The sequence below is a fragment of the Malus domestica genome, chromosome 09 (assembly GCF_042453785.1).
Source record: "Malus domestica chromosome 09, GDT2T_hap1".
Taxonomy (NCBI): Eukaryota; Viridiplantae; Streptophyta; class Magnoliopsida; order Rosales; family Rosaceae; genus Malus; species Malus domestica.
The window spans coordinates 10,296,339-10,320,225 of record NC_091669.1 but is presented as its reverse complement, the minus strand read 5'-3'; the positions used below and the strand labels follow the sequence as shown (position 1 = coordinate 10,320,225).

At 37.1% G+C, this 23,887-nt stretch overlaps 2 protein-coding genes and 1 long non-coding RNA gene across 3 annotated transcripts; all 3 read right to left on the bottom strand.

Moving 5' to 3' along the window:
* Positions 1 to 3,352: 3,352 nt before the first annotated feature.
* On the bottom strand, positions 3,353 to 5,171 carry LOC103421262 (scarecrow-like protein 23). Its single transcript, NM_001328841.1, is given in 1 exon segment — positions 3,353 to 5,171. A coding segment is annotated over 1 exon segment (1,350 nt). The 5' UTR covers positions 4,968 to 5,171; the 3' UTR covers positions 3,353 to 3,617.
* A 3,305-nt stretch (positions 5,172 to 8,476) lies between these two features.
* Positions 8,477 to 9,327, bottom strand: LOC103421261 (large ribosomal subunit protein eL27-like). The gene has a single exon (XM_008359284.4). The coding sequence runs from the start codon at positions 9,073 to 9,075 to the stop codon at positions 8,668 to 8,670; it is 408 nt and encodes a 135-aa protein (XP_008357506.1). The 5' UTR covers positions 9,076 to 9,327; the 3' UTR covers positions 8,477 to 8,667.
* Positions 9,328 to 14,329: 5,002 nt separating this feature from the next.
* Positions 14,330 to 15,643, bottom strand: LOC103421260 (uncharacterized). The gene is made up of 2 exons (XR_527221.4): positions 15,097 to 15,643; positions 14,330 to 14,754 (listed from the first exon to the last, which is right to left on the bottom strand). It is a non-coding gene; the product is annotated as an uncharacterized lncRNA (long non-coding RNA).
* Positions 15,644 to 23,887: the final 8,244 nt, after the last annotated feature.

Here is a 23,887-nt window from a genome sequence, read left to right as displayed (position 1 = left end):
TTTTTGTGTTGAGAAAAATGGAAAGGTCAACCAGTTTGTCAAACTGGTGAATTTTTTTTTGTTCTTTTAGCCAAAATGGGATTTGACGGTTATAACTTCTTATTTTTGCCCTTAAGATTTAAAATTAATATAAATATGCTTGAGATTGTCCATCATAATTATTTTGATCATTCCGTGAAAAATCTCTGTTAGAGTAAGGAAACCTAGCTTACACTATACTATTAGTAAGGATGGGTAGTAGCGTTCAAGGATCATTCTTTGACCTTTAGACTTGCTTCAATGACTTCGCCCTTTAAGTGACAGGAGGTGGGGTAAGGAGTAGTATAAGAGTGGCTTGGACATCAACATGCCTCTCCTTATTCATTCTACTTATTCATTCTATGATTCAAAAGGTAACCGACTTTTTCTCCGGTTTCCGCAACCGTAGCCATTTGTCACTCTGATTACTTCTTCATTTTCCAACCATGGATACTGGTGAGTCTGACTGAGGAGAAGGATGTCTATCTTGGTTGTCTAGTTATGACTAAAAACCTACTTGTGACAACTCAACACTGAAAGTTCGTCTAGAGCTTGACCAAGGGATGGTTGAGTGCGCAAGAAAGAAACTAAAGCAAGAACCCACGGCTTCCCTTTTCCTCTTTGCTTTCTATATTCCCATATGCAATGATGGAGATGGAGTACTTGGGATCAGCAAAATTCTAAAACTATGGAAACAATTGGTTTCACACCAGGAGAACAACATCTAGAGCAACGACCCCAACTGTGTGTGTGTGTGTGTGTGATATAGAGAGAGGTAAGTGATAGAGAAGTCAGGAGGGGTTTCATAATATAAGAAGGAAAAAGGTAGCTGCCAAATTAACAGGGGATAAAATGACAAAAATACTCTTAGTTTTTGTTGAATCATTTTGGCCCATGTTCACTAATTTGGAGTATTTTTGTAGTTTTAATCCAAATTTAATAGAAAATTTTCACAGAATGACCAAAATGATTGATGGTAGACAAACTCAGAACCACTTATATTAATTTCAAATCTCAAAAACCTAAAAAGAAATTATACCGATCTTAAAAATCATAACTACCCTTTGAAACAACTAGCTAATGATTTACTTGTACTAGGCCTGTTAAAAAGAGCCAAGGCCCTAATAGGCGGGCCGAGTTTAGTCCTATTTTAAGGTCTTAGGCCAGCCCAATCCGATCGTATAGCGGGTTTTATTTGACTCGTTTTTAAATCGGTAGGTCATGGGGATTTCATTTTAAACCTAGATTGGCCCACAACGAGCCTTAAGGATCGGGTCCTATTCGGCCCAATGTCAATAACAAGACCCTATTGTACTAAATACTAGAGTGAATAACTATTTTACCTTTTAAAGAAAACATGTAAATATATTACCTTATAAAGTAAAGGTACTTTTAGATATTAGGACTTCAATAAGATTGTTTTTAGATTTTAATCTGAATAGTTTTCAAAATCTAATATAAGTCCTTATTTTTAAAACTTATCATATTAAGTAATTATAGCACATTATTATTATTTATAAACTTACATTTGAAATTCTTTGCCCATTCGTACTTAATGTATATTTTTTGTGCTCCAATCGTATTAATAGATACAAATTCATTCAAAATTCAAATTATTATTATTAAAAAAAATTCAACAACAAAACAAAAACAATTTATGCATAACTTTTGGTGCCTTATTTTATTCATAATTACAGAAGTATCGGTACATAATTTTAGGTACCTTATTTTACTCATAGGTACATAAGTATTGGTACGTAAGTTTCGGGACAAATGTATATGTACAAATGTGTTTGTACGTAAGTATAATATCTAAACATACATATGTACGTAATCTGCATATACATATATATGGAGAAATTCATGCACAATGAAAAATATACGATAATATGACTTTTCTTATTGTGGGAACAATGATAAATAACATTTTTATTATTTATGGGAATCAATATATAACCTACAAATTAATACAACCTATTTAATATTCAGAAATTACAATTAAATGCCAAGAATTAAAATTAATTTTTAATCTTAGACAAGGTTTTATTCAAACAGTAATCTTAGACAATGATTAAAATAGAATTTTTCGTAAAGTAAACAAAGTTTTTTCATGGAGAAGTACAAAGAAGGGAGATGATTTTCACACATTATTTATATTTAATTTTCAGATCAAATAAAGAAAACAAAAGAAATAAGAGAAATAAATAAATGTGAGCATGCATTATGAGAAAAAAGTGTACAAAATTCATTTCTGTGCGAAAGCTTCCACCCTTCTTTTGCTATTGGCACAATGGCTTCCACATTTCACATATGAGATAATTAGAGCAACAGTCTTTGAACTTTAACTCAATTGGAGGTTTAGTCCTAAACTAAAAATATGTGCATTAATTCCTGAAATTGTTATAATATGAAGTGACAATCCTTTTGGCTAACTCCGTTTAGATCTTCCACACTTTAGATCCTTTATTTTGGATGGAAGTTCTAACGGAGTTAGACAAAATGATCATTACTCCACATTATAACAAAATCAGGAATTAATACTCACAAGTTTTTAGTTCAAGAACAAAAGCTTCAATTAATCCAATTTTCTCATTGACATATTGACATAGAGGTATGCTGGTATGGTAAGATGAGGAGGTTAGCAAGTGTTTAAAACTTGATTAAAAATGGTGGAAAAATGATTCATGTTAGTAAAATTGGGATTGAAATAATTTAAAGGTCACTATCATATGAGTTAAGTGTGTGGAATTCCCTTCCAATCAACCTGTCAAGAACTGATGTGCAACTATGAGAGGAAGAGAAGCACACCGAGCTTATATGATTTTCAGACAAGGTGAGACAAGGTTTCATTTTCTAGGGTACAATTCCATGTGCACTCATTTTCATTTGTAGGGACTAGGCCATCTCCAAATTCCAATTACTCACTTACCCCACACATGTTAGATATAGGATGATGGGACCTAAAAAGATTAGTCGTGTACGTGAGTTAGTTCTAAGCGTTGTATCATACCATTGATATATCACATTTAAAGTCTCAATCATAATTTTATAATTCGTGCAGACAACTTACCGTAGCATATAACACTAATATTTCTATTGATCCCTAAAATTATTTAGCACACAAAGGAGGATAAGTCTTGTCTCCCATGTTTGATTGCAACTTTCCACCAAGCCAAATATCATAATCCTCATCCTCTCATGACATTGCATCATCAAAACTCACATTCAACTCTTCAATGAGTTAAACAATTGCACCTAATTTAACAACCCAAATGATTCTCACTTCCTAAATAATAACAATAATAACAACCCATGACCTATGGATTTTTTTTTATTTTTTTTCGGATGATGTTATCTACACACCCATTTCAGTTTTCACCGTCGAATTTAATAAATCACAAAAATTCAAAGAACAAAAATTAACAAGAAATATGTGATAAGTAAAAATAGATGCGTAGACAGCACCGCTCTCTTCTTTTCTTTAAACATATAACAAGGAACCGAAAAAAACCTAACTACAATGTTTTTCTCCTTCAAAGAATTACAGCCAAGTGAAAAACAAGTCCTCCTCCCCACCGTATCATGCTGGTCAAAGTATTTCAATCCAACGGCTGCCAGGCAGAGGCTGTAAGCAAGGAGAGGTCCTTCCAACCCAACTTCAAGCACCCATTCTCCTCCACCAAAGTGTACCCCTTCCACGGAAACATCCCAAGCAACAAGCTAGCCTGCGCCGCCGGGTTCCCGCCAAGCGAAACGGGCCCAAACCCGACCCGCTTCAACTCATCCCCCCACCTCTCCACCTTCACCTCCCCGGTTCTCTTCGGCCCGCCCACCGCGAGGATATTCCTAATCTCGTAGCCGAACAGCTGCTGCTCCACCATATGCCTCTCCAGGCTGTCGGCGCCCAATCCGTCCCCGAGCGCATCAAACAGCGCGCTGTAGTAATGCAAGGCCTCCACAAACCTACTCAGGAAGCTGCCGCTGTGGCTCAAATCCTGCTCGGCGATCGTGATCAGCTTCGGTCTCAGCGAGCCCAGCAATCTCAGCGTCGCCAAATCGCTGCCGGTGACGTCGTACAAGCAATGGTGCATCCAGTGGACCACGGTGGCCTCGCTCGGTCTGATTCCGAGTTGACTTAGGTCGGTTATGCTCCCGATTTTGCCCTCCAGCGGCTGGAACTCGAAGGGCAGGCCGAGCGAGCTCGCGAAATCAGCGAGTCTCCGCCCGGTCGACTCGAGGAGCTCCGAGGAGGACCCGAACCCGGTTATTCGCATTGATCGGATCTTCTTCGACCGCGATGCAAGGATGTGGAACAATCCTGGCCACTGGAGGCCTTGCATTATATCCAAATCGATGACGTGGACGTGATCCTCGCCGTCCAGCGCCTGGAAAATCGCCTGATTGGACGTGAAGTGTGAGAATTTGACTAGCGGACTGATGGAGTTGTAGGATTGGAGAGCGTTGAAGATCCGCTGCGACTGAGCAAGCGTTAGGGTTCTGTTGGTGAGCGGAGAGTAGGTACCTAAGCAGGAGCTGATCACGCGAGTCTGAAGCGCGTGCGAGAAATAAGCACCTACTCGCTCCGGCGACGACCCGAACGGCGATGATAGTTCCGCGATCTCAGGTAACAGGTCGCTGGCGTCGTCGAGGCTGTCCATGGCGACGAACTCGGCGCATTGTAGCAGAAGCCCCAACAGTCTCAACCCGTCCGATTCGCCCTCCGCCACCGGTTCGGTGTCACGATCGTCGGCAGTTCTTTCGCGGAAATTTCTGCCGGAATTGGGGCGTTTGGTGAAGGAGGGGTCTTCGGCGTCGGAATCGCCGCTTCCACTGCCGGCAAGGTCGCGGTCGACGCGCTTGGTCTTCATGGAGGAGGAGGAGGAGGTAGGGTTGTTATTGTTAGGGGTGGCGGCGGTGATTGGGGATTGAGGAACTAAGCTCTGAAGCATGACTGGTAGAGGAGGAGGAGGAGGAGGAAGGAGGAAGTGTGTGATTGTCGATAGAGAGAATATAAAAAGCTCGGAAGCCTTCGGGCGGAAAGCGACAAAGAAAAGCGAGAAAGACAACCAAACGCATGTACAGTGAGAGTTTTGCAGAAAGCTTTGTCAGAGAGAGAGGAGAGAGAGTAGAGAGAGAAAACTGTTTGGTTAGAGAGAAAGTGCGAGAAAGTGAGCAAATTAGAGAAAATGAGACGGAAAGTTTGATAACTTTAGAGGGGGAAGGGGATACGTGCGAGCGTGTGGGGGTGTGAGGAGTTGACTCGTGTTGGGAATCCTCCTCGTTAGGTACTCCGTTTGGGGTTGTCGTTAAGTCCGTTTGTTGTGTTGGGGGATTCGACCAAAAAAAAGGGGGTCGGTCGATTGGCGGATTAGTAGAATTAATTAAGGGTTGATTAGTTGATTAATGGTGTAATTAGCGTCATCTTTGGATTCTCGGATCGAGGTTTTGGGAAGATAATAGGGTGGGAGGGTTTGTCTTTGTGTTGACATTGATGTGTGTTAATTTGTTAATTTTGTTTTGAGAGAGGAGATTTGAATAATGTTTGTATGGTTGTATGCAAACATCTAGACCATTCAATATTCACGAGTTTTTGGAACTTTAGACGGCGGCTTTACAGCTGTACCAACTTAGATCCCAAGTTCGACTTCAACATGTATTCGGATTTGGGGTTCCAAGTTGGTGAGTTTAATTGACTGTAGTTAGAGAAGACTGAAATGTCTCTGTGAGTATTTCTGACTTTCGAAAGAGGTAGATAACCGTGCTTACCATCAATTGTCCCAATTTAAAAAAAAAAAAATAGTGTGATCTATGTAGTTAAAATATAACGGTCCAAAAGTAACGTATTTCAGAGAATTTAACATGTAAATTTGAGCCTCTTAATCGTATTGTACATTGTCAATTGATATATAATAGAATGATTCACATGTCATGCCTATATTCAAGAAGCTTAAATACAGTTAGGACTTCCATAGTCCTGAAGTTTAAAGATCAATCAACAAAGTAAAAACTTGTCACACGCCTAGTATAGGAGAAATTCTAGAATTCGACGTTCTTGAGCTCATTTGATGTCTTGTATAGGACAAGTTCTAAGGTCTGAGATGGCGACTGAAAGTCTCTCTACCCCAACCGCGTTGTATTTCAAGTCCAACTACCCCAGTCTCTAGTCCCATCATTCCAATCTTGGTCGTAGTTCGACTGGAGCATAAAAGAAACTTTTATGTGCTACAGGCGAACTTCAAAAGATATGTGAATTCGCTGGCCATACCTATTGCTTACCAAAATGATGAAAGATTCCAGGGTACGTAGGTATACTACAAAAGTGAGAAAAAACTAAAACTTGAAAAGAGTAGACCGAGTTAGTCAAGGCCATCATAAATACTAAACTGAGTAATGTCCGACTGGGGCTGTTGGTCCTTCAACTGGTACCCAAGGCTTCTCTGGTTCTGGTGGTGGAGGTGGAGTGGCAATGCACCAGGCCGTGGTGGCATAGAGCAGCGGAGGCTTCGGTCAGGCAACTCGAAAAGCTCATAAGCGGTAAGTGTTTTGGTGAATAACTTGAGAGAGATGGATTTTTATCCCTTTGAAGCTTGTTTTGTATATAGGATGGGAATTTGCAGACAAGCGTTGTGCTTTTGTTGTTTCTCTTAAGCAATGTCTCATGATATATCATGTATTTAATGAATAAAAGCAGATGATACTAACTAAGATTCCTATTGAAATTTGTAGAGTTCCGTTACAACAAAAGCGATTTCCGCACACGACTTTCTTCTCTGCACTCCTGTTTTTACTACGGCCTTTGAATTGAATGAATCACCAGAGAATCAAAAGATAATCAAGGGTTACAAACAAGGAGACGGGTGCGGAAGGGCAAACCAACCCTCCCATGTAGCATTCCAATAGTTTACTTCAAAGAGTAAATTATAACAATAATTCCTTAACTTTTAACTCAATTGAAAAACCAATTAAAAATCCAATACCGTTAATCTCTAAACTCACCAATACGTGCGGCTATGGTTCCTCAATTAAAAATTCATTATCATTGATCCCTCAACTTTACTCTAACTGGAGAAATGACCCCTCAACTTTAACCTAATTAGAACAATGATCCCTCAACTTTAACTCGATGCTTCCAACATAACTCATTTTGACAAAATCCTAATAAAGTTGACGAAAAAAACCAAAATGTTGTAGCAATGGTTCTTCTAACATAACTTATTTTGACAAAACTATGACGAAAAAAACCATAACTACACATTTTGATGAGTTGAGAAACCAATAGTAATGAATTTTTTGTTGAAGTATCATTGCTCCAATTTGATTAAAGTTGAAAAACCATTGCTACAATTTACTAAATTGCAGCAAATATCAGAAACCCGGTTCATGAAACAAGGTAGCTGTTTCATGGAACTGGGATAGGCAAGTTTTGATGTTTCATGGAACTGGGATAGGCAAGTTTTCGACAGAAGTCTAAGGACCTCAGGCAGAGAGGAAATAGATTAAACCCAACAGAATAAGTCTATGAACAAAAACTATTGTTCTTAAATTTGACTACACATTAAAATCATCCAGAAAAGAATTGGCACGGAAATGTTTTCAACCAAAATTTCACGACAGCAAACCAATCCATCGAATGCTAGCACCAGTTTAGCATCACATGTTTTCATGATCAACGCAACACAAGAACCATGTAATTATAAGTAACATCCAAAAACGAGCAACAACTTCTATTCACGACTGTTAAATCACAAATCTAAACATTTGACATGAGATGATTAGGGCATCTACCACTAACCAAGAAACTCGACAGTCAACATAGAGACCACAGACAACAAAAATCCCTAAACAAAGAGCGATAAAGCGTTTTACAAACGCAGCAATCTGCAAAACTTCCAATCACCAGCCATCAGTTGAAGACTCAATTCAGCACATCATACTGAAAGATAAACATTCTTGAAAAGAAACCAACTGCAACTTTTCAAATTTCTACCAATTAGTAAAGAACATTCCATATTGCAAAACCTCAACATAAACCAATACATATACACACACTCCAACGACGTCTTAAGGTAAAACCGTTTTCTACAAGCAGAATCATCAAAAATAAACACCATAACTAAACTATTTCTATTAACTATCACTAAAGTTGACAAACAATATACCTCACAACAGACAATTTGTTCGTGATCGAACCTAAACCCTGGAAAATCCAAAAGCACAACACTTGGGCAATTCCAGTATCAGTGAACAATAAGCAGAATATTAATCCAGTGAATCGAACTTAAATCGAAACATTACACGCATCACAGCTACTCAATAGCCTACAACTCTAGAAACCCGATTCCTAATTATCCAAATTGAAACAGAATCAATACACAAATGATAGGCGTAAAGTAACTGCAGGGAAAGAATCATATCAAACAACACAGAAGAACAATGCCGATATAAAATCGAAGGAAAATAAAGCAAAATCCAGAAATACCCAAAATTAAACATTTCAGTAATACAAAATCTAATCATTTAAGCTAAACATTAATCTTAAAATCCATAAAAACGTCTCATTTCATTTCAAAATTAAACATAAACTCGAAAAAATATAAACCCAAAATCAGACAGACCCCATTTCCGATGCGGCGCCGTATGGAAAGGTCATCAGAACCTGAGCTTGGTGAAGAACCACCTGTTCTTCCCGGTCTTGAACCGCTCCTCGAACCGCTTCTTGACCTCCTTCAAAGCAGTGACCTTCTTGTCCTTTGTCTGCAAGCACTCGACGTTGACGACGTCTTTGAGATCCACATCCAGGGTGTAGCGCGTTGGCATCAGGTGCTGGTAGTTCACGAGCTTGATGAAGGCCTTCACTCTAGATTTCTTGGCCGTCTTCTTGGCGGAGTCCTTGCGGATGACCTTGGCTGGGTACTTCTTAATCCCCGCAACCAAACAGTGCCCGTAGGGACGGTCGCGGGTGCCCTCGTCGAAGGCGCGCACGATGACGGCCTTGCGCCCGGCGTAGCGGCCCTGGAGGTTGATCACCGCCTTGTTTGGCTTCAGAAACTTCACCATGGCTGGTTTCTCTCTCTTGTCTCTCAGTCTCTCTCAGTCTCTCTCTGTCGCTCGGTTTCGGCAAAGGGCGGGGAGGAAAAACCCTAGGAGAGAAAATTTATAGTAATGGCGGCTCACTGAAACTCTAGGTTATTTTTTAGATCTGGGCTGAACTATTAAGATTTTGTATTGGGCTTGAACTGGGCTGAGTTACTTTTTTTTTTTTTTCCAATCTCGTGCTTAATCGGGCAACATCCAAAAAACGAAAAATTGGGAACAGATTTCTCACAAACGTAGGGTTACTTCGGTAGGCCTTGCACTAGGAAGGAAAGTGGGGTGAAATCTTGTCATGCCGACATGGTGTGATCCTAAGATTCTCTGGTGTCTTAGTTAGACTTAATTAATTTTAGGAGTCATTCAGTATTACAGTTTGATGGTATTCCTCTTTGTTTAGAAGTGAGAAGTCTTAAGTTCGAATCTCGTGAATAGAAAATTCAATACCAATTTAGGTTGTCATTGTGTGGCTTAGCCGAACTCCCCCTAGTGTAAAAATATCGATGTACTAAAAAAAAATGAATTTTAGGAAAAATGAATTTCAAGGTATAAGCTTCTTGTCTCATGAACAATTATCTTTTCATGTAAATGGTCATGCCTTTAGAGCACTTCTAGTGTAGTAAGGCTCCCTAGCCAGTAGGCAACTTAATCCCCTTAAATGATCACTTAGTACTACGGTCTGGTGGTATTCCTCTTCACTAGGAAGTGAGAGGTCTTAGGTTCGAATCTCATAGATGACGAATTCAATACCAAATTAGGTTGCCTATTGTGTGACTTAGCTAAACTCTCCATCCCTTAGTGTAAAAATATCAATATATTAAAAAAAATCCCCTTAAATGAACAGTAACTACTCAAGTACATCTCCACCCCAAAAACTGAATAGCCTAGGCAATTTGTTTTAAAATATTAATATTTTTTATTTTATAAAATACTAACTTTATTTTTAATTTTGGGTAATAATAAATGATTGGTTGAAAGTATTTGAAAATATTGAAATGTAGGGTAAGGTGGAAGAATATGGTTAGGTATTTATAAAAAATATATATAATTTTTTATATTTTTATAATTTTTTAATAATTTAAATTGTGACTGACGTCTTGCGTCACATAGATAGGGCGCTAGAACAGGTGATTATTGCCTGACTTCTCCATCGGACTCGCCTTGAGTCCAATTGCTCAAGTGGGCTGGAGTGTTTTGACCCTTTGGGGAGGGTGGAGTGGATTTGATTGCCTATCCCCAAAGCAATAAGCAAAAGTAGAGTTGCTCCTACATAAGCCTAGGCATGACATTGGATGTGATTCATTAGGACACGTCTAGTGCTCCTTGTTAAGGTTAGATAAAGCATAGATGGTATTGCCCACAACTATAGCCCTCCGTAGGAAAGGATAATAACTACGATCATCTTTAGAAATATATTTTCAACTAAATTCATCCCCTCTCCCTTAACGTAGAAAATATCATTTGTTAAAAAAAAAATTTAAAAAGTACACAGTGCCATCTTTTTCAAGGATAATAACGGGTTTATGAATTGCTTCTCTCCTCCTCCCATAACTTGTCCTTGTTGGATTTTCATAGCTCAGTTTGCATGCAGGCCAAGTAATAGAAACCAGCAAAAGCTAACACAAACGTATAACAGGTTGAAATAACAACAAAATTAGAGAGAGAGAGAGAGAGAGAGAGAGAGAGAGAGAGGTGTGCAAAAACTCCAGTGCTGCAAGAGTGGAATCAATGTATACAATTTACAAATTGAAAATCCAAAACCAAAAATTATTTTTAGTTGATTTCCACTTTAAAAATTTTGTTTTCACAAATTTTTTAAATTTGTTCCCCTCCTTCTTGCCACCTTTCTTCATTCCTCATAGATTTTCCTCATATTTTATGTGACGATCCGTCCTGAATTAATATATATTTTTATCCTCGGATGTGTGGAATTGACGATTATACCCTCGAGTTGTAGTGATGTGGATGTACGTTTATAGTTTTAAATTATTATTTTTAGCGAACGTGAGTAAATTATATGCGACGTCATGAGAACATTGATGCGAGTTAGGGCCGAATTGGGTTTGTAACGAAAATGTTACGAATAAACGATGGTGTAGTCGAGCTAAGGAAATGGACCAATCATCATACCTCCTACTTTCTTGGGTCCAATTAGAATTGTGGGTTTGTTTTGATTTAAATTGTTAGCCCTAAACCTTATGGCCCAATCAGGGCCCTACTCTTTTATTTCTGCCCAATCCCGTAACACATACATACACACACACGTACAAACTTTCTTTCCTTCTTCTCTCTTCTTGACTCTTTTCCCTTGTTCGTACAATCCAAGCTTTCAACTCTCAAACACCATCCAAACTTCATCGATCGAGCTTGAGCTTTGCACCAACGTGTTTTTTGTGACTTCGCGAATCCATCTGTACCATTGGATCAAAGAACAGACCACGGGAACCCGAAAACCTAAGAGCTTCGAATTGGTGCTCTGTTGCTCCATCGTGATCATAGTTATTTCACGGAGTTTTAAAGCTTAAGGGAGTCTTAAAACTACTCCATAGAGACCTAGGAACAATTTTTGGGAGGATTTAGACGTCGGGATAGGTCAGTTCCATGAGTTGCAGACTTAGTCGAAATATCGAAGGATTTTTCAGCCACTTTTCATCGATTTTAGGACCTCTAAGAGGTAAGATCATGTTCTACTACTTCAGGGCTTCAAATTGATATAAAATTTGTGGAATTTGGTTGAAAAAACGAAGAAGATATTGAAGTTTTACAATTTTTCAGTTTCCGGTGACGCAGCGGTGGCCGGGGCCGGATTTCGGCGAACCATCAAAGAAGGAAAGAGAATATTCCTTCAATTTTGACAGAATATACTAACGGCGTCAGGTAAAAGTTAACAGTATATGCTACTATTTAATGGAATATTTCCTAACGACGTTAAAGATTCCGTCCATGTGCCAGGCACGTGCTTGCCCGTGGCTGGCGCATGAGGGCGCATGGGACATCGGAAAATTATTCTAAAAATATGGGGATGCTCGTGGTGTTGAGTAGGCCACAGTGGTATATTCAAACAACCTAATTGAGCAACGTATGAGAAGTTATTATATGGTTTTGATTATGTGCTTAAATTAACGTTAAATCAGTGGTTTCACATATAGGCGAGACGTTCCCGAAGGACGAGCGTAACCAAGTGAGACTCAGGGGTTACGACCCAGCTACATACCAGTGAGTGAGCTTTTGGTTATATATATATATGGTTTACATTTTTCCATAAATGGTTTTAAATGAAATTATGTTTTAAATGCCATGTCGATTTCATTATATTTTAGTATATGCATTAGTATAGATATGGATATTATTGCATGGTGTTGCGGACGCACATGTAAGCTTCAGGTGAGTACATATTAATGATAGCGATTGCAGTGTATATGATTATGTTGAAATACATTTAGTGTTCATTATCCTGCACCCCAGTGTTAATGCTCAGCCCGAGGCCAGGGCCTAGCCTTCATGTGATCGTTCACCTCCCGCACCGTATGCTCACCTTGGATCCAAGGCAGGTGCCAGCCTGTCGTATAGATCATATTAGGTGGTTCCAACTCGTATGTGACTTGCAATACTTCACACAGCCTTCACATGATCGTAGCACTTGAGCATATTTATTTGCACCTAGCTTGTTGTACAGACCACATTAGGTGGTTTCGACTCGTGTGCAGGATTTGGTAGATGAGCTATAGGTTCAGTTGTACAGGTTACGTTAAGTGACTCCGACTGACATATCACTATATATTGATTTATTTCACCTGGCTTACTTATTTCATTGTTGAGATACTTGACATGGCATATACTTGGTTTTCACTACTTTCGAGCAGGATTTCTATATACATATGTATTATTATTTTCTGGGAAAATATACGGGTTTTACGGTGAGGGGTTGTATGTTTTGAAAGTGAAATGGTTTTGAAAAGTTTTATTTTTGCCCACTCACGTTTTTTGTTTTTGCGCCTCTCCAGGTTCTAGTTAGAAGTTCGTGTTGGTGGCTTACGAGGACTCTACGGCGGTTTTGACAGATTTCCATCAATGTAGGGTGTTCTTTCATATCCTGTATAATTAGTATTTAGCTTGCTGGATTGCACTTTGGTACCTACGCTCTGATTATGTATATCTACACTCTAATACTTCCACTCATATTTATATACTTACCTAGTGTAGAGTAGCTAGTTCGGTTTTTAATTACCCACATTATCTTATCACCTTCACTTCTGCACGGCGCACATGGCTACGTGACCCTCACGTGATGGCCAGCATGCCTCGATTTAGGTCGGGATGTGTCATTTTAAGCATAAAAAGTACAAGAAAATACGAAATAGTTATCAAACAATTCTTAAAAAGTAAATTGAAATCACTACCATCTTCGACAAACATGAATCAATTAAATATTGCAAGAGAGACAAAACTTGATACATGAAACTATGCAATCAAAACATATACAAAGCATAGAAACTATACATCAACCATCCAAAATCAATTTTCATTTCCTTTCCAAAATTTATAAGTAAGGCATGAAAAAGGCATATATAATTAACTATAAAATGTGGCCACTCAGTACTACGGTTTAGTGATATTCATCTTCACTTGTAAGTCAGAGGCCTTAAGTTCGATTCTCACAAAAAACGAATTTGAATCACATTATTGCTAGCCCATTGTAACGCTTAGCCTAGTCTCCCACCCTTTAGTGTAGATAATATTGTTTGTTAAAATAATTAATAATCGTGAAACTTGGACCCAATGTAGAATTAAACCACTCTTTTAAGTTTATGAAAATTATAACTAAAAGTTGATATAAAAGTACAAATATATCAATAATTGTATGTTTATGGGACAGTTTTGATATTTTCTTCAAAGATAACTCTTATATTTCTATATTTGAAGCGGAGAATGAATATTGTAGAGTGTCGATAACGTCATGTTTTGTCTTGTTTAAGAGTCATTTGACAACTATTCCGAACCAACCCAAGTGTTTTTGTCCTCTTATATTTCTATATATAGGTGAGGATAAGGCATTTTTCTGGAAAGATAAAGTTGGCAATGGGACCATCCCTCATGTTCCTTTGCGTTTAAGAATCGATGACACAAACACAATGCAGGTTTTGTCAAACACGCGTGCCTTTGAAAGTAGTCATCCACTCTCACGTAATGTTTGAAAATTGATAAAATATAGCAGAAATAATTGAAAGAGAAACAAATCAACCACTAAATAAAGTATAAAGAAATAAATAAAAAGGGTAGCCAGATAGCTAAAATTATTATACAAGGATGAGAAACTGGACAATCAGACACCGTCCAAATCTACATCAACAATATCACACACCGTGACTGTACTGTAATAACACAAAAAACTAGGAAGAAATAAATACAAATGATCAAAGATATTGATCGGTATGAATGGCTGGGTATATCTTCAAAAACATGCATCCACCATGCAACAGCAACAGAGGGCAGCACAGCAGCCCTTCCAGAAGCCATCACCCTTTGACTTGGTTTCTACCGGAACCGCGTTTTGGGGTTCATCTCTTGTTGGGTAGCCGGCTGGTGGCGGAGCTTGCACGTAATAGGGACCCTGAGCGGCGCCGGAAGCTGGAGCGGGGTGTCCTGCTGCACATCAATTAAACAAGGTCACTCCGTGTAATCAACAATCAATTTTACGTATAATTCAGATAAAAACTAATTAAAGAGAAAGAAAAATGATCAGCTAGTATTTTTGACCTATGTCGTTCATGAGATTGTTTTAACTCGAGAAAAATCTTAAAGAAAAATTGAACATGTAACTTAAAAAATTTGAGGAATCAAGAAACTGAAATCTTTGATCGACGGAAACTAAATATTCTCCAACAGGATATTCAAATTAAATTCAAGAACATATATATGCATGAAGATCTGGATTTTTATGGGAAGAAATTAAGATAATACGAGTGAGGGGTGGAGTTGAAAAAGTACCTGCTGAATTAGTAGAACTCATGTTTGAACAAAGGCGAAGATCTGGGGAAGATTATAAGGTATATTGGGGTTTAGAACTTTAGATAACCAAAATACTTGGAAGGCTTTGAGTTACTGCTTTGGAGTTGTTGGTTTAGAAGACGATCGATGATGAATATATATACATATAGAAAAAAGGGCAGATGGATGGAGTTGTTTCGTAGAAGGCAGTCGCGCGCTTGTACGCGGGCGGCTAACACGGCGTGAGGAAGAAAGAATATCAAGCCGAAAAAAATACCCCAATTAAAAGGAGCTGGATCATCTCCGAAGCAAACTCTCGGGATCCCGCCTGATCCTATAATACGGGTCGTTAAATTTTGATCAAACGGTTATAATTATTATAACTTTAAAATGACTTATTTATTTGTAGCCGTTTGATCAATATCCAATTATATGTGTTAATGAATCGGACGAATTCAAGGGTTTGCCTCGGAGAGGATCCAGTTCGCAATTAAAATGTCACCAAGGTTCCCAAATGGCAGGCAATGCTTTTAAAATTCAAATGAAAGTAATTTGTGATCACGTGGCTATGTTTATGTGACCGCCGTATTCTAAAAATCTTTTTTCTTGTTTCGAGCATTTTACAAATTATGAGATACGTTGAGAGTTGACACGTGCATTTACTACATCAGATATTCGACAAAACATGATATGCAAAAATCACTAATTCACAAGCTAATTAAGTCTTACAATAATTAATTTAATTTACAAATTTAATCCTTTTAGCATTACTATTTTTTTAACGAATAAACACCAATAAACTGCAAAAGCAAACTCCTACACGTTGAACTAATAGTAAGCTACTGCTTACGTAATTTCAGCTGTATGACTCATTGAAAAGGCCTTTATTTAATTTAATTATTGTATTCCATTTATATATTCCTCGGTTGAATTCTCATCCAATATTCGTTACAACTGGGGAAGGGTATATGGAATCAGTGTCGACACGACCTTCTAATATCTTCTACGTTAAAGAAATTTGGAAAGATATAATATCCGGGTCTCTTCCTCTAAAGTTCAGAGATCAAGTGATCCGGATCTTTAAAAATTTTATTTAACGGTTAAAAATTATTATAATTTTTAAATTTTTTTATTAATTTCTTTATTTTTAACCGTTAAATCAAATTTTAAAAACTCAAATGATTTGATTCTTAAGTTTTAGAGAGACAGTTCGGAGAGGATCTTTTTCCAAGAAATTTAAGGGTGTGAATGCAAAAACGCCTATCAAGAAATCAATTGAATTAAAATAATTGAAATATCTTTTGCTAGACGTAGTGGTTTGGGGTTGATGACATGGTTTTGTTTTTTGGTTGATGACGTGGTTTTGTTTTGTTTTGTTTTTGTGTTTTGGAAGAAACGTGGTTTTGTTTTTTGGTTCATCATCATGAAGTGGTTGAGTTGTTTTGCTTGATTTGATTGTCGGTTGGCCTAATTGTTCTTATCCAGTTCTGTGTGTCACTTTTTACAACAATTATCTTTTAGTAGGTAGTATTTTTTTTTCATTGGTAAGTGAGAGGTTTTACGTTCAATTCTTGTCAAAAGTAAATTTAAACCATATTATTATAGTTTATTATGAAGTTAAATCCATCATCTTTTCGTAATATAAATAATATCGTGTTGAAAATAATTACACAGAATAGACAAGCCGTGTTGAAAATATCTAAAAACTGGGCGTCACTTGCAAATTTTTAGCCGTGCCAAAAACCGATTGTGGGTTTTTCTCTCGTATGGCATATTTTTCTAGGTCAGGGATACGCACAGGAGCGAAAACGTTTATTTTTTTTCACGAGTGAACGGATTTAACTAGTTAATCTCAACCAATTTTCTTTTGTCTTTTGATGCGTAGAAGAGCAAAATTCCGCATAGGAGATCTTGATCTTAAACAATATTAATTAATAATAAGTTTCCCCTACCGTGTTATCCTTTTTTAATATGTCATTTTCACCAAATTCGTGAATTTTTTTATTGGGTGTTTCTATTTGAAATACCACTTTTTTTTTTTATTGAGTACATCGATATTTTTATATTAAGAGGAAATGAGAGTTCGGCAAAGTGATCTAATGGACAGCCTAATTTGGTATTGAATTCGCCGTTCACGAGATTCGAACCTAAGACCTCTTACTTCCAAATGAAGATAAATATCACTCTTGTTTTAGTTCAACAGCATTCCCAAGTTTGAAATACCAACATTCACGACTAGATTTCAACTCTTGCCTATTTGCTTGTACTTTCTACTTGTTTTTCCTATTCCAATTAGTTAGATTCGGAGCATCTTTAATGAAGATGTCGAATTCTAAGTGGAGATGTCGTTGTGCATAATTGGCATAAAAAATTCTTCCAACCGAAGTGTTATTTGATGATTTGATTTGAAGTCTTTGTGATTAGGAGTCAAATTTAACATTAACATCAATTTGTTTTTAATTAATTTTAATGGTTGGTCTCTTATTCTATTAATATTTCAACCGCTAAAAATTTTGTTTCATCAAAATTTTAAATAAATACAACCATTTAAAGTTCTATATTAATAAAAAAAATAACATTTGACAATTCGGTTGAAAAAATATAAAATTTGTCATAAGACTTTGAATTATCACATTAGCCATCAATTATAATTTAGCTATTATAATTTAACATTTTATTTGAAGATGATCTTAGTGTTCGAAAGTCCTCCTAAGAGCATCTGATAAAAGTTTGTAACTCAACCTACCATGAGGTAAAAGTTAGCAAAAGCCTTAAAAATACCACTTTACTTAATTCTTTGCTTGTGCTATGCTATGTACGTGCCTTTAATGATCTATTAATGCTATTCATACGATGTTTTTATATTACATTTTCATACTACCTTAGGTGATATTTAATGTGGACATCTACATCATTTGAATTAATCAGATTTTTAAATTTAGTTCATTATTTAATAAACTAATAATTAAGAAAAACTAGTTAATTAAATTATGATGGTAGTATGAGTCTTTCTCCTTCATTTCCTTGGATTTTGCAAATTTTTCAAATGATGTAGCTGTCCACATCAGATACCACCTAAAGTGGTATATAAATGTGGTATAAAAACATAATATGAATAACATTACTCAAGATATATAGGTGATGGGTGGCAATTTTCCCTAATTGATCAGCAAGGCAACTTTAGCTGGCCAAAACCCTTGAGGCAATTTCTTTTGTTCGAAAAGTTCTTTGAGACAACTTTGTCAAAACCGTTGTTTTATCATCGTTGAATAATGAACAAATTTACATATCCTTTGTTTTCATATTCTTTTTTTAGTATCTCTCGTGACATGTATCACATAACTGCTGCGTGGTGAACAAAATAAAAAGAAAAATGTCAAACAAGGAATCCGTAAGTTTTACTCGTTGAAAGGATAAAAGGTGACATGACAAAAACTATTACCTTCTTCTCTAAAGATGCTCCTATATGCATCAAATTTAATCTTTTTGCTTGAGAGCGTGAGCTGCTAAATGAGCCTTCTTTCGAAACCCTTCAAATTGATTTTTTTTTAGTATATACAGTCTTCACTTAAAACAATAAATAACACGCACTCAATCCATATACTCTAAGTTATTAGATGAGAGAAATATTAAAAATTATGATTGGTTCTGAATAAAGGTCAAATCAATCACATAATCAACTTAGGTTCAGAATTCTAGTCGAAGACGACGAGACTCGGCGGTTAAAGAGTTTCGACCAAGAATGATTTTGAGTTTATTAAGAGAATATGCTAAAGAATCATAATATTATCAGAATTGTACCATTTGGTAGACATAGCCATCACTGAATTCGTCCCTACAAATACAAGAGGTTTTGCAACATGCCCTTCAACTCAACAAATAACTCAAAACGCTCTACGCAAAAACCCTCGCTCTATGCGAAACCCTTTTCACACCGTTGAGAAAGACCCTCGCTCTATACAAATACAAAAGGTGAACAGTACTGCTGTGTTGGAGTGGAAAATTTTGGTTCCTCTAATCCTCCAACAAGTAAATCTTGTAACCATGTTGAGAAGCCCACAACACCATATTTGCTCGCTATCAATGAGGGAGGAGGGGACCGGCAAGAAAACACTCCGACGCTCAAGTCAATATTTATCCAAAATGCTTAAAATATAGAACGATCTTATACCTTTCTTTCCTCCATCTTTTTCCTCCCTGTTCTGATGGAATTCTAGGCCTTTTATAGGCATAAAAAGCTTGGACTCCAAGTCCCATTATCTCACTCCATGTTCTTTACTAGTGGATGATTCATGTTGCTTTATTTTAGCCTCACTCCCTTGTTTTTAGGATGCATGGGAAATCGCTAGTTTTTAGGATGCATTGACCCTTAATTTTTGCACCCACAAATGCCCCTTTTTTTTCTCTGCAAACACACATCATCTTAGTTTGTAGAGGAAAAATATTTCTTTTGAAAAAATTCATGTGACTTGAAATTTCATCATGAGTTTAGCCTTTGGCAACGGTCATAGTTTAGCCTTTGGCTATGATCAAACAATCGCATGTTATCCTTCAGCCACGATCACTTGGTCATAATTTAGCCTTCAACTATGATTATATGGTCAGAGTTTAGCCTTCGGCTACAAGCATATGATATTCGACCATGGGTTTTGGGTTTTCAACCCTCGGTCTTGGGCTTCAGCCATAATTAGATTTAGGGTCTTTGACCCTCGGTTTTGGGCCTTCAGCCATTTTACGATCTTTGGGTTTTGGTTTTAATTCGGTCATAACCCATTTGATCTTGGGTTTTCGATCTTAATTCGGTCTTAACCCACTCGGTCTTGGATTTTCGATCTTAGTTCGGTCTTAACCCATTAATTCAATCTTGGGTTTTCGATCTTAACTCGGTCTTAACCCATTCGATCTTGGGTTTTCGATCTTAGTTTGGTCTTAACCCATTAATTCAATCTTGGGTTTTCGATCTTAATTTGGTCCTAACCCAATCGGTCTTGGGTTTTCGATCTTAGTTCAGTCTTAACCCATTAATTCAATCTTGGGTTTTCGATCTTAGTTCTTTGGCTCTTATTCAGTCCTAGGTCTTCGACCATGAATTTTGGTAGTACACTCATGCCCCCAGAATTGTTCAAATGCATTGGTTTTGGCTCTCTGACAACATCTAAGCAAAATTTCAAGAGTAGCATTGCCTAGTTTGATACACCATATAAAAGTTGTTGAACTTCCAAACATAGAAAAAAGAAAAATTCTAAACTTTCTTACTTGTTTTCGCTGGAGTAATAGCTAACCCCAACCTTCATTTTACCCATAATGAAATTAGGTGGCTCTCGTTTCCAATAGAGGTCGAAGTCTGAATATGCTCCTCACTTGGAAAGCCCTTATCGCCACAAAACCTGCCATTATCATGATACGAACATCTCCATCTATTCGGCTCGTTCATGCTCTAATGAGTTCACTTCTCTAGACAATGAATAGCATGAATTTCAAATCTTGATCCGCAACCAAGTGATGTTCAAATACTGTATAGCCATCGCACATGGCTTTCCTAGTAGCGTGGAACGCATACCTACATTGGTGTTTGTTAGAGTTTTGAGACTCTTCTCCCACATTGGAGAAAACAAGATTCCCAATAACCTTTATATATGTTTTGTCCTCTACAATATTAGTTAGGTGTTGGACCATTTGGAATGGGAATTGAGGCTTGGGTCACCAATTGTGTGGATTGGGCTTGTTTATTATACCATAATATTAATATAAATTAATATTAATTAATCAAGACAAGGGCATTGGGGGCACTTGGGGCCTAATGATTACAATTAATCTGATCAATTAGTTTTAATTTTTGAATTAAGTTTTTAATTAAAATTAATTAAAAACGTTTTGATTAATAGACACAACTCTTTGGAAAGAGTTGTATAGCTTCAGATACACCCGAAAGGTATTTGAAGAGGTATGAAAGAGCCTATATAACTGGAGTTCTCAGTTCCATTCCAGATATCTTTATTCCTTCCTCCTTGCTTTTGTACGAAATTTCCAAAGAGTAAACACACAAAGCAAATTCGCTAGAATTCTATAATCCAGTGCGGGTTGTAGAATTAGGTAGTTGAATCCTGGTCGAGCAGACGTTGTTGAACCACAAGCACAAGGGTGGGACTGAAATATTGTTTGAAGGACATAGCTATTACGCTAGCCTCTACCTTCTGTAATCACGTTAGTACCATTGATATTCTTGTATTTATTTATGTATTTCATTCTGCATAACAAGTATTTTGTTTAATAAATATTCTACAATTTCGAGTTCTGTTATTTTTATTTATTTCTGAATTGTTCTCCTACTTCCTTGGTGGGCACAATCCAAACACTCATATCTGCTAAGAGTTCCTGATCACGTTAAAATCTTTATGGGTAAGTCTTTATCCAACATGTACAAAATCAAGAACACACAAGGCTCTGATCGAGATCAGACCAATAAACATATATTCATGGTGACCAAAGTATTTAGATATTGAGTGAAACATGACTCTTTAACTTTCTACTAAATCACACTCTGATTCTGATGTGGATTGGGAAATCAACATGTAGTTTGAATGAATCACTTCCTTATAATATGTGATGTCTTCCCTTGATTCCTGCGGCACTTAGGTCGGCGCTCGAACAATATGACCATGCAAGCAACTTTCGAAGAAAGACTCATCTGCATGCGCTCACATTAAAATTAACCTTGTATATACAGGGCCTGTAGCAATTCCTTTTAGGTGCCCATATGTGTATTAGCAATATACCATAGTACCAAATGCCCTGTTCAACTAGACAAAAAGAGAGTCAAATGTTTTGGTGATAAATGCATTAAGGCTGAACACTTTCTGTATTTGATAGCTGGTGCTTCCATGCCCCCAACCCAATTTAATTGGTACGCTGTCTAATTTTCCTTTTCCTTTTAGTTTCTCTTTCGGCCATTCTAGCTTCTTTGTTTTCTTTATAAATCAAAACGTTTCATGGTTAATACAATTGCAGCAGTATTTAGATGGATCTCTTTGAAAGTTTTAAACCATGCATGTCCCCAATTCTACTGGTCCTTCACCAATTTAAAGATTTAAGATTCAATAAATGAATTTTCAACTGAACCTAATAACTCTGCACATATTCCATATGTTAATATCAGATAATCTTCTGATTTAATGATTTTTCAACCGAAATTTTCTTAAAATTTCAAAACATGAATGATTCTAACAAATTAACAACTCCTTATCATACTGCACTACGACAATAAAATATATGATGATTATTCCATTTTGCTATATCATATGTATTACGCTAAAAATGCATTTCATGCAATAAAAACATAAAGAATAGTAAAAACAGAAAGAATAGAAATCTTCCCTTTTTGGGTTTAGCTCATGCTCCCTGCACCAATTGGTGTTCAATGGCCTTGCCTCCTTTACAATGAGCATTATTTGCTCTCTTCCGGTGAATTATTTGCCACTGTTAGACAACTTCGTTGTTGTCGAAGCAAATTCAGTGTATTTCTTTTGCTTTCAAGCCTTAAGTGCCTGCCAACCTCATTTTTCTTCGTAGCTTTTGACTTGATCATGCTTGTGCATTATTTGCCCATGTACATTTTTGGTATGCAGCAAAACTTCGTTCTCTTTCTTTTCCTTCCAAAGAGAGACTGTGAATTGCATCGATCTTAATTTATAATTGAAAAGAATGAAGGAATTCTTATCTTTTAGGCAATTTCTTTGCCTTTGTTGCCGACGCCATAGAAAAGTTAAGAGTGTGTTGAAGCCCTTCAATATTTTCCAAAACTTTTGCATCTTGCATGCATTCTTTGTCCTCGTGGTGTTAGGAGTTTTTGGGAAATCGTAGATTCATCAGCAGCATTGCTTCTACAAATGGAAAAATTAATGGATGTTGCGGCATCAAACCGCCAGCAACATTGAGCGTAATTTCCTCCTCTATCAGGCTATCGATCACCTCCTCTGGTATGACATAAAAACAAACCTCTGCTCTGCGCCAACCACCTTTTCTTTTTTTCGGTTTTTACGGTTGGACCAGTACAGATCCTATAACTGCTGCTTGACCACCAGAATAGCCTTGATAAAATTCCATGCTTCTTCCTTGCTGGATGGTTTTTCCCTATTATCCCTTCATGCACCACCACTGTGTCTTTTTTTTTCATCAATATCCACAGTCATGACTGTGAAATGGTATCCCATCTCCGCCAGTATTGTCTGGCACGCCGCTAACGCCGATCCGAGTATTATCTGAAATGACATCTCCTTTGAGTTTCTCATTTGTAGGTATTTGACGATCAGGTCTGATCGTTTCAGCCTAAGACCACGTGTGTAAAGTTGGTTGGTCCAACGTTGAATTCTGAACCTTTGCTTTACACTATGATTCTTAATTGATTACCACGATTAGTATTGTTGATATTTAGGATCATATATTACCACAAAAATATTATTATTAATTTCTTGTTGATAAATACTACATAAATAAGCAAATAAGTCCTTATATCCTTGTTCACATGGTACACGACGTGCCCAAATTCTCGGTTAGTCTCACGTCCAACCATAACGCATTTCTGATTTTCTTTCACTTTCGCTCCCATTATAGCAATTAAAAATAATAATGGTACAGCTCAGCCAAATAAGAACTTCAAGCAAATAAAGGGCGTCAGGCAATTACATAATAAACATTGAAATTTGTATGCAAATAAGCCCTAACGAAATCATCTATGCATGTAAACATTGTGAATAATCCTACTATATATCATGCGAAAATCATTATGGATTAG

Bases quoted from the DNA above. Each gene is read 5' to 3' on its own strand.
- LOC103421261 (XM_008359284.4), bottom strand. From the start codon at position 9,075: ATGGTGAAGTTTCTGAAGCCAAACAAGGCGGTGATCAACCTCCAGGGC.